At 43.4% G+C, this 14,250-nt stretch overlaps 1 protein-coding gene across 5 annotated transcripts in view; it reads left to right on the top strand.

Annotated features, from left to right (window-relative positions):
• Positions 1–14,250, top strand: part of FBXW7 (F-box and WD repeat domain containing 7) — a 229,733-nt gene that overhangs the window by 175,184 nt on the left and 40,299 nt on the right. Inside the window, exon 1 of one of the 5 annotated variants that reach the window (XM_083171688.1) lies at positions 13,269–13,645. The exons of 3 other annotated variants lie outside the window; for them this stretch is intronic. In XM_083171688.1, coding sequence (XP_083027814.1) covers positions 13,607–13,645 — 39 coding nt within the window. In that variant the 5' untranslated portion in view covers positions 13,269–13,606. Of the gene's footprint in view, positions 1–13,268; positions 13,646–13,752; positions 13,945–14,250 lie in introns of those variants that run through there. One more of the 5 variants, XM_083171678.1, reaches the window with a different exon arrangement.

Raw genomic sequence — 14,250 nt, 5'->3', positions numbered from 1 at the left:
TATTGCTGCTCTTGTACTTGAGAAGTTCCAGTCTTAGAGAAATGTCCTCCATGTAACTTTCTGCTTCATTCCAATGTAATGCAAGATCGGGGATTTTTTAGGCCTTTTTTTGGGGTCAGCGCCAACCACTACTTTCTGTCAATTCATTCCAATGTAGTAAACTCATTCAACCAAGATTTGTGAGGTGATCTTCATTTCATTGTTACTTAAAGGTAAAATAAATTCTGGAGGTTTCCTATAAATGATCTAGCTATGTCCTTTTTATTACGGATGTATTCATTAATTTGTTCCTTTTAAAATGTTCAATATTGTACAGGTTTTGTATTAATAAAATGTGATAGAATGTTGTCGTAAAGTGCATGGGCCCAAACTTTCTGGTCTACATTGCCATTTAAGGTACATTTTTACAGGATTTTCTATGGGTTATGGGTTGTACAATTATCACTGATCTTGTACAGTATGTGGCCTGTCACATTTAACTAAAGTATAACAAAAAATTATATATAGTTGCAAAATGCATAACACATATAGTCAAGACATTGGCAAGGTTATAAATAATGTTTTTATTTGAAATAATATTTTTGTATTTCAAACCTATGCTTTTGTCAAATAATGCTTCTGCAGCAATTACAGCATTGTGGGCCTTTGGCATTCTAGCTGTTCATTTGTTGAGGTAATCTGATAAAATTTCACCCCACTCTTCCTGAAGCACCTCCCACAATTTAGATTGGCTTGATGGGCACTTCTTGCGTTCCATATGGTCAAGCTGCTTCCACAATAGCTCAATGGGGTTGAGATCTGGTGATTGCACAGACCACTCCATTTACAAACAGAATACCAACTGCCTGCTTCTTCCCTAGATAGTTATTGCATAATTTGGTGGTGTGCTGTGGCTCATTGTAGGAGTCTCCAATTAAACGCTGTCCACAGGGTTTGGCATGGTGTTGCAAAATGAAGTGATATCCTTCCTTATTCAAATTCCCTTCTACAAATATCCCACTTTACCAGCACCAAAGCAGCCACAGACCATCACATTACCTCCACCATGCTTGACAGATGGCATCAGGTACTCTTCCAGCATCTTTTCACTTGTTCTGAGTCTCACAAATCTTCTGTGTGATCTAAACAACAAACTTCGATTTTGTCTGTCCATAACACCTTTTTCCAATCTTCCGCTGTCCAATGACTGTGTTCTTTTGCCCATATTAATCTTTTCTTTTTATTGGCCAGTCTCAGAGATGGCTTTTTCTTTGCCACTCTTCCTAGAAGGCCAGCATCCCGGAGTCGCCTCTTAAATGTAGACATTGGCACTGGCATTTTGCAGTTAACAAAAGTTTCCAGTTGAGGACCTGTGAGGCCCTCTTCTCAAACTAGAGACTCTAATGTACTTGTCTTCTTGCTTAATTGTGCATTGGGGCCTCCCACTTCTCTTTCTACTCCAGTTTGTGCTGTTCTCTGTTCAGTTTCTTGTCAATTTCTCGCCTTCATTTCGAAGAACAAGAATAGACTGTTGAGTTTCACATGAAAGTTTTCTTGGTACATCCTCATCTTTGCGGCCACCGCAAATGCTATGGAACTTATGTGGTGCTGCTAAGCAACATCGTCCACTTGCGGGCCTGCTTCTCTCACCACACTTCGGGCTCTATTACTAAAGGTAATATATGGTGGTATGGACCAAGCAGATTTATAACCGTTCCCTCACCGAAAATCCTTACGTAGCGATTAAGTAGTGGTTAACGTAACTAGTGTAGCGGTGGCCACAAAGATGAGGAAGTAACGTTCTCTTTTTCTGGTAATTTTGAGAGTATAATCAAACCCACATATATGATGCTCCAGATACTCAACTAGCTGAAACGAAGGTCAGTTTTATAGCTTCTCTAATGTGCAAACCCATTTTCAGCTGTACTTAGCATAGAAGTATGCTAAGAAAGTCTGGGACTGTCATTAACCAACCCATTTCAGGCAAAACAAGGGTTTTCTAATCATTCATGAATCTTCTAACACAATTAGCAAACACAATGTACCATTAGAACACTGGAGTGATGGTTGCTGGAAATGGCCTCTATAAACCTATGTAGATATTCCTTTAAAAACCAGACTTTTGCAGCTCGGATAGTCATTTACCACATTAACAATGTATAGAGTGTATTTCTGATTAATTTAGTGTTATCTTCATTAAAAAAGTGCTTTTCTTTCAAACATAAGGAAATTTCTAAGTGACCCCAAACTTTTCAATGGTGGTGTATTATATGAAAAAAAATAGTAACAATTCACTTGTGCAAACAAAACTGAACACAATATTACATATACTGTAGTTAGTGCTCTCTAATGTGTCACTTTTAACTTTGTGTGCTGTTATATGGAATTATACGTAAAGAGGCCTCAAAAGTATAACAAAACATCAGCAAAGCAACTATTTGAGTTATTGACACTAGGTTTTTAGAACCCAAAGACTGCGAAGTACCCTGCTAGGGACAAAGGATTTCAGCCTGTGTTTCCCAGACTCTGCCATTACAGTCCAGGTTTTGAGGCTATCCATGTTTGACTCCAGAATGTTAAATCCTATAGACTAGGTACTAATTAAGTCTCCTGTGCACTGATAGGTCAATATTGGATAACAATGATACAGTACATATGACTGTGTCAAAGTTACATAATAATTAAAAATGAAAATGATACCATTGCCCAATGCATGTTCCCTTCAGCTCGCATTCTTCCATAAACATGTTCAAAAGTTATGCCTTTGGTTTTCTCTTACTAATTTACTAAAAGTTATTGGTTGTTTGGAGCACTGTTATCGTACAGTAGTTCATTAGGGATTTTCAGCTATACAGGATGTTTTAGTTATTTATTTTTAATGTTCTCCATCTACAGCAGTTTCCAGCCTTTATCATTTTACCAATGTCGCTGCTGCTGCCGCTTCTTCTCTATGAACTTGTTAGTGCTTATTGAGTACTAGAGTCTGTGATACCTATAATATTGTAGTAGTTTATTTTTGAAAGATGTTAATCAGTATATTAGATTAGACTATAAGAACAGCAATTACGCTCCTGAGATTGTTGTGGAGAAGGTTAAACATTCTGCCCATCTGGGAATTGTTTTTTTTTATTTTAAGAAGTAATGACTCATACAGGGAAAGCAGAGTGCTGTCATATTAGACATTTTGGTAGAGATTCATGTCACACATCTCCATGAATATATAATCCTTAAAATAACATTCTTTGCTACTTAAGGGAAAGCATGAAGTAAATGTTTAACACTTGATGGACACCATGGCAAAATGTTGCGGTGTGAAGTGTTTCCTTTGGATTACTGCGGGCACACAAACTCACATAGAAAGTCTGGGTAGGACCGTCATTAACCAGCCCATTTCAGGCAATGCCATTATTATGTGTTGGTGATAATCGGCCTTATTCTGGTTCACTCCTTCCAGAGAGAATTAGATTTGGGTGAGTTATTTTGTTTCTATGTAGGGAAAATACTGGCTGCTTTATTATTACACTGCAATGTAGATCTCACTTTGAATTAAATCTAACTTTCTCTGCACAAGTAACATCTACCCCACCTGCAGTGCACATAGCTTTGTCCATCTAAGAAGGAATTTGCCAGAAGGAGTGAACCAGAATAAGGCTCAATGTTCCAAATGTTTAATTATTCATATTATATATTTAGATATAGATTTAGGGGGGGGGAGCCATTTGTTCTATTTCAACCAATCTGTCGCCGTGACGGGAGGTAGAAGGGTCATTTTCATTTAAAAAAATGTATTGCACTAATTAGTGTCAGGTTTTGCCACATATAAAACGGGTAAACCCGACTAAACTAATCGTCCTGGTGAGAAAAGTGTTGGTTGAGTTAACTTTTCAGCTGGTCATCGGCAGCAGCTCGCACGAGCAGAAATTGAATAGTTCCATTTGGAAAAATTCAGCTGCTTGCGTCTACAATTGTATTTGTTGTGTAGCAAAAAAACAATTGAGTAATGACAACAATAGCTTCTGCTGGTTGGTTGATGGTTGTTACTACCAGTGGCGTAAGTTTGTCCCAGTTGCCCGGAGAGCATATAAATATTGGTGCCCCCAAATAGCTTAATCAGTTAGGTATCTGTCTTCAGTAAGGTCATGGGTTCTAATACAGGGTGTGACACTTGCAAAAATAATGTTAGGAGGGGAGTGAGCCAGCCACATAAGTGCTATTGATGGCTTAACTTATTCAAACTGACAGGGGAGGAGAGGTGCCCCCTTGGGAGCAGGAGCCCGGCGGCAGATGACTCCATTGCCTCCCAGAGTCACTCCTCTGGTTACTACTGTTAGCTTTTATGCAGGACATACAAATTATGAAGTGATTTTTTTTTGTTAAAGACTTTAATCGTTGACATCATTCCCTAACAAATTTTACCTATCCCATGGTTGAGTACACCATTTTATTTGTGTGTGTTGGTGTCAGAATACTTATTTCTGATGGGGGAAATAGAGGTGGTTGCCTATTCAATGCTGTCTGTCCCTACAGCATTGAAGAGGCATCTCAGCAGAACGGTCCCGACTTTAAAAGCAGTCGGGCCAGGTTTGCCGAAAATGGCTGTGGATTGTTGAGATCACAGCCGTCTTTCGACGATCCACGGCCATTACTGCGGGCACACCCCGTTTTCGTAATTCAGCAGGACATTGAATCCGCCTGCCGAATTATAGGCGATGGGCCGAGAACGGGCCAGAGTCACGACTGTCGTAACGCCCCAACAGTCGTGACCCGGGATTGAATACCCCTAAGTCTACTAGCATACTTTTGGAGGGTGGGCTGGTTATGTTTGAATATATACCAACCTTCAAAAAGTTATAAAGTAAAGAGTGATAAACAACCTGCCAATCAGCTCCTAACTTCCATTTTAGAGGCCGAGTTTGAAGAATGGTAATTTGGAGCTAATTGGGTGGTGGTTTATTACGCTCTACTTTACCATCATCTGATCAAGGCGTTATTCAATCTTTTTTCTGACAGAAATGTTCCAACATTTGGTATTCAATTTTCCGACGGTCAGAAAGCCTGACATAAAGTCAGATTGGCTAAAACAGAAGCAGATTGTTGAAAACTGACAAATATTTCACAATGTACAGTAGTCGAATCTGCGTGGGCTTCAATATGGCTGAAAACAGCCGCAGTGAATAGGTATGTTACGATATATCCAACTGTTGGAGATATCTTCACTCACCTCAGAGTTACAAGGAATAGTAACTCAACCAGTGAGTGTAGGTGCTAATGGATCTATCTGAGACATATTCATGTGAACACTTCTTTGACCTCCTGCACACGGATGCAGGTCTGTGCTGTGGTAATAATGCAGGTATGCTGCAGAACTCAGGTTAATATGACATGCCTGCATCCCCACTCACACAGAGCGATCCAGTGCAACACATCAATAATTCCGCAAAATTAGGCTTTTATTAATGAACTTTAGGTTGCCTTCAAGGGCTTCAAGCCTTACTAATAATGCCCTTTCACGTCGCAAATGCCGGGTCGCACTGGGATTTGGACACAGGTCTGTCCAGGGAGCAAATATGGCATTATCGATGATTAGCTCCCACAGTGACTGTGGCGGCACGTCATCGGGGCTGGGTAGGAGGCAGTGCTTGGAGCTGAAGCTGCCACCTCCCTATAATCTCAACGGGACCTGGGTAACTCGACCCGGGTTACCGGTTTACACTGCCCAGCAACCCTGGTCCGGCTAGGGTAAAACCCTTCTTTTAAACCAGTTTGAAATGCTAGGTCGTTGGACCCGGGTTTTTTCTTATGGCCCTTTTACACAGCACAGAGACTCGGGTCGGACCCAGGTTATTTGTGCGTTGTGAAAGGGACAGAGAGAGAGAAGAGTGGGACACACTGGCTAAAGTTCTCACAGAGGAAGATAGTTTAAACTTTGGAATAGCTTTCAGTACATCCTAGGCCTAGCCCCTTGTGCTTCATTTCACCTAGATTTCCACTAAAGGGCATACATTTGTGTTTGCGTAACAACTATATACACAATGTGTGTATATATACACAAGTGAACTCTTTCCACATGTACATACATGTGTAAAATTGATTAACCTGACAACACCTGTTTTGGGTTAGACTGCACAGCCACCTTTGCTACAGTTGGAGAGGAACCCACTGCTGGGAAACTGTACATACTAGGTTAATGATAATAGGTTACATAGGCTTCAAAGAGCACGTTGTGACCCCTGCGTGCCTGACATTCCTTTCAGCTGTGTGAGTCTTCTGAGCTTATCCCATGAGGCAGAGAGCATCCTCAGGGCAAGAGGGAGCACTGCGTGCTAGGTGGCCTATTCCTAGCAAATAGAGATTGGAGGACCACTGCAAAAAGGACAGGGATGATATGAAAACCATAAGATCTCACAGATGTATAGCACAGTGCATGTACAAAAACCGTAGACAGCACAGCAGAAAATTGCGGATTTGGATCGTAATCCCTTTGTCTGCATTCACAATGACAGGTTTTTCAGTGGACAGATAGATACATGATACAACTAGGCTGTGTTTACTAGCCTTAAGCAATTGTTACCTCAAGTTTCACCAGCAGACTCTGTATTTTTCCTTTGTACAAATAATATTCTGTATTTGTGATTTAAATAGTTTTTTTTTTTCTGTGTGTATTAAAGAATTTCTAAATTTTTCGCTCTTACAGGATATTTTCACATTATTTTATGTAATCTTCATGCCTCAAAGGAGAATCCGCACCACTGATAATGTGTGTAAATTGATATAGCCTTTCATTTGGTGGTAATAGGCTGTCTTAATTATAGGATAACACTAGAAACTGTTAAAGGTGCTAGGATAAGACTGCCAGGGGAAAGCCAGCAGAACGCTTTAATCTCCACCAGCATGCAACAGTTCATTGTATAGGAAAGAGAAACTCTACAAACACAGCAACATTCATTTGGCGTTTCGCCCAATAACCCCTCTGTCTCTTCACCTGCCATATGCTAGATTGAATACAGAAAAGTCGTGTAATTTTGATAGATTGACAATAAAATTTTGCGAATGCTTGTGGCTCAGGTGCTTACATATAGAGGTGTCCCCATGCAGCTATCCTGTTTGGGACATATGATGTGAGATGCCTGGTGCTATTCCTGTGCAGTGTGGTTTTGTTACTTTTCCTCAGTGCTGCATATAAATGGGTATATACGGTGAGATATTGGCTATGGCCGGTTTTGACTATGTGATTTCCCCTCGAAGTGCATGAAGCTGATTTCCCCTCGAAGTGCATGGAGCCAATTTTGACTATATGCACTTGCAATTATAACTGCAATTTGGCCTATAGCCGAATACACTCTCTGTGACGTCACAATTGCCTTGATTGCATAGTCTATTTTTACATGCAATTCTGACCTTGCAGGGCTGCCCATCGGCATCGCAAGCAGTACACACACACACACACACACACACACACACACACACACACACTGTGTGATTTGTGCTAACTTTTCTTACTATTTTGACTATATAATCAAAACTATCACTCCAGTTGTTTGCACCTATAGTTTTCATGTTTTGTACTAGGAAATTACTATTAGTTATTGTGTTACTGTGGAATCTGTATAGTCACAGCTAAAACTGAGTGATTAAGGCTTGGTCACTCATACTGGACTTGTCTATAAAGATGACATAGTTTTTTAGCAGTTTGGCATCTTGCTTAGCTTATAGTGTACTAGGTGTTTAGGATTAGTATTTTTGCTACAAAAGAATTGGTTTAAAGTGGCAGATTAACCATACTCATACAGAGCTTTTCTTAACACTTATTTATTTTTTTGCTCTAAATTCTGTACTTTTCCTTTTTTTTCTCCATATACTTGGCACAATTTGAGGATAGTTGTACAGTATATTGCCACATCCGTACACGATGATAGAACAGGTAGCTGTAATTTTTCCCTCTAGATCAGTGGTTCCCAACCCTGGTACCCCCAACAGTGCACGTTTTCCAGGTCTCCACACAGAATCACAGGTGACCTAATTAGCTCCACCTGTGGATCTTTTAAAATATGTTTGAATAATGAGTGCACCTGCCGGGTGAACTGGAAACCGTGCACTGTTGGGGGTACTTGAGGACCAGGGTTGGGAACCACTGCTCTAGATCTAAGAGGTCCAGGTTATGTGATCTGTACCACCTTTGTCATTACATGTGTCTGTGGTTTTATGTCCTTTTTCTTATTGGAGCAGAGGCAATGTTTATATAGAAACCATGAATGTTCGAGATATGATTACCTTGAAAAAAAAATGATATTCCATTCTATCACCTGATATGTACTAATGTATTAAACTTGCTAATTTATTTTTCTGGGGTCTTGCTACCTTTTGTGCTTCATTTCTTTCCCCAAACTTTTAGTTAATCGCCATTTAGTTCATAGGAAGCAGTCATGACAGCTCAACGAGCTACAGAATTTTCTTGTCCTCCCGTAATTTTTTTCATTCCCCAAGCAATTTAAATGTATTTTCCTTTTGTGGTAAATGTGGTCTATGAGATAAGATGCTTGTTTAAATAGATCATGTTTCAGTTATCGGCCTCCAGTGACATGTGGCCAACATTAGCACTATAGCTGGAAAATGTCCTGGTCATTCAAGAACTTCAGTCCCACAGCAAGGGGGCTTTTTCTCAGCATAAAGCCCCGTACACATGAGGTGACCCGGCTTTTTGTTCTGAGCGACGTTCTGCAGCACGAACGCTCAGCACATAGCGGGACACCCGCTACTGTGATGCTGTGTGCTGAGCATTCATGCTGAGCGTGGGGCTTTGCCTATTTTAATTTCCCCACGATCTGGAGAAAGCCAGTGCAAGCACTAGTTTACCCAGCCGACACATGGTACCGCGCCTTGGCATCGCTGCCAGCCATACACACGGAGTGTTCTGTGCTCCTTTTCTAAGCGATCTAATCAGATCACTTAGGAAAGAGGCTTAAATTGCCCCATGTGTATGCCCCTTAACGCAAAGTCCATCCTTTGAAAGTACAGCCTTTATACTGTATAATTTTCTGCACCACCCAAAATAAAGTACTTTATTTTAAGTGGAGCAGTAATCATGATTAAAACCTATTTGGTGGAATTCAATTATTGTATTGTTGCCACCGCAGTTATTTTCTTCAAACATTTGGCCGGCAGGCTTCCATCACTCATGGATTTTGCTCACACTCATCTGAGTTTTAAGCTGAATTTTGTCCAAATTCAGACCTTTACAATAGGTGCCTTAATTGCATTGCTCCTGTTTTTTGCCCGCCATAACGATCTTGATGAAAAGTCCGTACACACCTCTTCATAGGTACACAATAATCAAGGGGTGAGAGATATAAATATTTATAAAGAGGGACTCCCAGAGCAGCTTGAGACAATGAAAGCATTTTTATTGCTCACGTCTTCAGAAAATGTCGACGTCTTGGTCAGTTAAGAACTTTGTCAAGACACAGCCAAGCATCAAATTCAGCAAAGCATAAATCTGAAAAATATAATATACATATATACTGTACAACTGAACAATCGGTACTTGTTTCCTAGCACGGCCACAATCGCGGGCATCGTGTGCCTTAACTTTAAGGCACACGATGCCCGCGATTTCCTTTGAAAAAAGCAGTACTCGGGTACATCGCGTCGGTTGTGTGCCTTAAGAAGGCACACAACGCGACCGACGCGATGCCCACAATTTCCCCATAGGCTTCAATGTTAAAATATTTTAACATTGAAGCCTATACGCGCCCGACGCGATGCCCCCGATTTCTCCATAGGCTTCAATGTTAAAATATTTAACATTGAAGCCTATGCGATGGACCCGATTTGTCCATAGGCTTCAATGTTAAATTATTTTAACATTGAAACTGAGTCCATTTAACATAGGAAAAAATGGTTAAAGGCCGAATAAGGGCCATTTCTCATTGGGTATGGCCCCGTCATGTGTGTAAAAAATAATGGCCCCCCATTGTGGCCGCCACGCCCACGATTGACGCGAACCCGAAGCGTGGTGAGCCCGCGAGGGGCGGCGGTGCGCGTCCTCCGACCTTTTCATTCCCCTACTATCCACGTCGGCGTGGAGTTGAGAATAGATTAGTGTGGCGAGCGCAGCGAGCCCGAAGCGTGGCGAGTCCCGCTGATACCTGTGAAGCCCGCGAGGGGACGCAGGGATCTGTGAAGGTATCAGCGTCCTCTCGCGGGGCTCGCCACGCTTCGGGCTCGGTGGCTCGCTGCGCTCGCCACACTAATCTATTCTCAACTCCACGCCGACGTGGATAGTAGGGGAATGAAAAGGTCGGAGGACGCGCACCGCCGCCCCTCGCGGGCTCGCTGCGCTCGCCACGCTTCGGGTTCGCGTCAATCGTGGGGGTGGCGGCCACAATGGGGGGCCATTATTTTTTACACACATGACGGGGCCATACCCAATGAGAAATGGCCCATATTGGCCCTTTAACCATTTTTTACTATGTTAAATGGACTCAGTTTCAATGTTAAAAAAATTTAACATTGAAGCCTATGGACGCGATGTACCCGATTTCTCCATAGGCTTCAATGTTAAAATAATTTAACATTGAAGCCTATGGACACGATGTACCCGATTTCTCCATAGGCTTCAATGTTAAATTATTTTAACATTGAAGCCTATGGAGAAATCGGGTACATCGCGTCCATAGGCTTCAATGTTACATTTTTTTAACATTGAAACTGAGTCCATTTAACATAGTAAAAAATGGTAAAAGGGCCAATATGGGCCATTTCTCATTGGGTATGGCCCCGTCATGTGTGTAAAGAAATCGGGTACATCGCGTCGTGTGCGTTTCGGTATGCACGCGACGACACGATTTTTTCCGACACGACCACCACGATAGTAATCGTGGTGGCCGTGCTAGGAAACAAGTACCGAACAATCTATATATCGCTGTCTGCCATTGTGTACCAGCTATATGTCTGTACACTACGTCGTTCAGACTTATCTAAATATTATATTGGCGCATCATGCTGTGTCTGTGTGATCCATTGACTGCCCGTACACCTGCTGCAGCAGCCGTCGGTGATTGGCTGCCCACATTCCAAAAATATACTGGTAGGTTAATTGTCGCCCAATAAATTAACCCTAGAATGTCTGTGTGTGCGTGTACATGTGGTAGGGAATGTAGATTGTAAGCTCCACTGGGGCAGGGACTGATGTGAATGTTCATGTATTCTCTGTAAAGCGCTGCGGAATATGTGTGCGCTATATAAGAAACTGTTAATAAATAATAATAACTGGAAGGGCACATGTAAAAGTGGCCGCCCAGTTGTGACGGTACTAGGCAGTGTATAAGGAGAACACACTTACCGATCATTTAAAACTGTGTTCCCAGCCTAAAGGGCTAACAAACGGGGCGACAATAGCCCATTGTCTAAGTGACCTGACTAGAAAACTAGAAATGAAGCACAGATTGCTACGTGTGTATGTCCTATAGTTATGGCAATACGCGGTCCCGTGTGCTGTAATTGCCTGCTCAGATTTTCCCTACATGTAGTCAAGATCTAGCCAAATCGTCAGTGTTCTAATCAGAGCACACTGGTAAGCACATATCGCCCATACACACATCGCTACATGTGTATGGGCAATCTAGCAAGCCATGTGTGCTCAGCGATCTGACTTGACTAGATCGCTCAGCACAATTAGTCACCCCTTGTATATGAGCCTTAAGAGACAATGCTTTTCAATTGCATAAATCCCCAACCTTCAAGAAAAATTGCACTGATTGCATATTTGTTCAGTGCAGATACCTTGAAGGACCTTACTAGGCCTGCAGCCGATACACCTGGAATCCCATGGCAAAGAGGTTCTGCTTACTTCCAAACCCAGCTCTGGAGACCGTAAACTTTTGTTGGGTATTTGGTCGATAAGGCAACAGGCAAAATGTTGACATTGACAAAGGTCGACACAAGCAGTAGTTCGCCATGGCAGTGTTGGCACATGAAAAAAGGCAACATGAGTTTTTCATGTGGTGAACATTACCATGACGACCCGATGATACACAACCGTTTGTTTAGTAGTAACAAGGTTAGAGTAATACAAAGTATTGTTTTATAATGTGATATTTATTTGTTTCACAGAGCTCAGTAGGTTCTAATATTCTTTGGTAGAAGAGATTTTCTTCAGATAAATTAATTGTAATACCACAAGGTCAAAATGTCCTCCGCTGTGACATTAAAGATGAAAAAATGGAGTGTTGGTTAATGCCTTTTCAATTATTCAATGCGAGAAATATTTAGGGCCAGATGTATCAAGCTTCAAAAGTGATAAAATGGAGAGTGATAAACAACCAACCAATCAGCTTCTACCTGCCATCTCACAGGCTGGGTTTGAAAAATGACAGATAGGAGCTGATTGGCTGGCTGTTTATCACTCTCCATTTTTATCACTTTTGAAGCTTGATTCATCTGGCCCTCTATCTTTTTTTTTTCTTTCTTATTCTATCACGGCTTTCTAAACTTTGGACTTGTAAGAGGCAGATGTCAGCCACCATGAGAATCACGGTGATTTATTGATGAAATAATTAAGTTAATAAATGTAATTATTTTGCTTAATGAGTCTTTAGCCCCATCTTCCATAAGCAAGATCACATTCATTAGCACCAAAGGGAATGTATTGTGCCAGACAGATTTCTGTGATGTAAAATAAGACACCTGAGAAGGGGCAGGGGTACAATGACCAAATGGTTTGACATTCACAAATATAGATGAGAAGCTATTGGCGATATACTGTATGTGCAACCAATGTGCAGACACCCACAATCTGTCCGGGGTATCCTTGATCTGTATATGCACTTTATTTGGAGCCACCTCTGTTGGGTCCCTAGGATCGTGTAAGTGGGGAGGATCCGATGCCAGGGTTCACTGGCCCAACCAGAGCCGCATCATCCCATATGGAACCAAGATACCTGCATATTGCTCAAGATGTGCTTAGAAGTTTGCCTGCTCATCCTGTCTGTAACCAGCCCCGCACACTGGGTAGCAGGGAGTACAGGAGTGCCCTGTCCCTCCCAGGGGACGCGAACACTGGGCAGTACAGTAGCGGGGAGTACCGGGGTGACCTGTCCCTCCCAGGGGACGCGCACACTGGCCAGTATCGGGAGAATACAGGGAGACTGCGGTGTAATTACCCCGACGGCAGCTGCTGGCAGATAGATGGGGAGGAAGGTGTCTGTGGTGCTCTCACCCCTCCCCGGTCCTCCCTCCGCCTCTCCTCTCGTGTAATGGATGTGGGCTGTGCTGCTCAGACTGCACCATCGCAGCACCGTGCAGGGGGGGCGAGCAGTAACCCGATCCTCCCTATAGCAATCAGTGCAGCGGAGGCTGTGACAGGGTCCGTTCCGTGCTCTCCCCCTCCGCCTCCCCGGCTGCTGCTGCTGCTCCCCGGAGGGGGCACTCCAGCCTGTGCTGCTCTCTCCCTCTCCTGACGTGTCCGAGCATGTCCGCAGCCGCTGTGCCTGTGACATCCCTACTACCTGCCGGAGCGGGGACCTCTGCCGCCTCTCCTGCACCATCCGCACAGCCCTGCCGCAGCACCCGCTGACCTCGCACACTCGGACTGCTGCCACCCGCGCACAGCAGCGGGCACCGCGCAAACATGGGCTTCTACGGGACTTTAAAGATGATCTTTTACAAAGTAAGTAGCGGCGTTTGTCCGCGCTGGTGCAGGCGGGTGCTCTGTGTGTGTATGTGATTAGCCAGCAGCAGCATCCTCCCCTCCTGCAGATGGCATCCCCGGTGCCGCGCACACGCACGCACACACACACACTGGCAGCATGAGATGCGCCCGGGCTGCCGCCGTCTGCTGCCCACCTTCCTCTGCACCCCGTCTCTGATGAGCAGCAGCAGCGCCGTGTAAGCATGCCCTCTGCGGCTCTGCAGTACTGCAAGCTCCCAGGATGGGAGCGCTTCTCCAGCTATTTGCCCACCAGCCTGGTAAGATCTCCGGCAAGGTTACTACACTAGGCACGCAGTGTCTGCTGCTACATACATGTGTGCCGCCTGGGGAGCAGCAAAATGTAATCGCGGTGCATGACCGCAGTATGTGTGCCATAATGACCCCTCCCGGGACGCTGCTGCCTATCTGTCCATGGGCAGTGCCCCAGCCTGGCAGTATGTCAGAGCAATGACAGACATGGGAAGTTTCTGTCTGCAGGTTGTGTAGATTCCCCGGGCCGGCAGGAGAGCATGGTGCTGAATGCTAATCTCCCAGCTTCCCACTGTCACATCTCTAGGTTGTAA

Source organism: Crinia signifera, chromosome 1 (genome assembly GCF_055691185.1).
Source record: "Crinia signifera chromosome 1, ASM5569118v1, whole genome shotgun sequence".
Lineage (NCBI taxonomy): Eukaryota > Metazoa > Chordata > Amphibia > Anura > Myobatrachidae > Crinia > Crinia signifera.
This window is presented reverse-complemented; position numbering and strand designations above follow the sequence as displayed.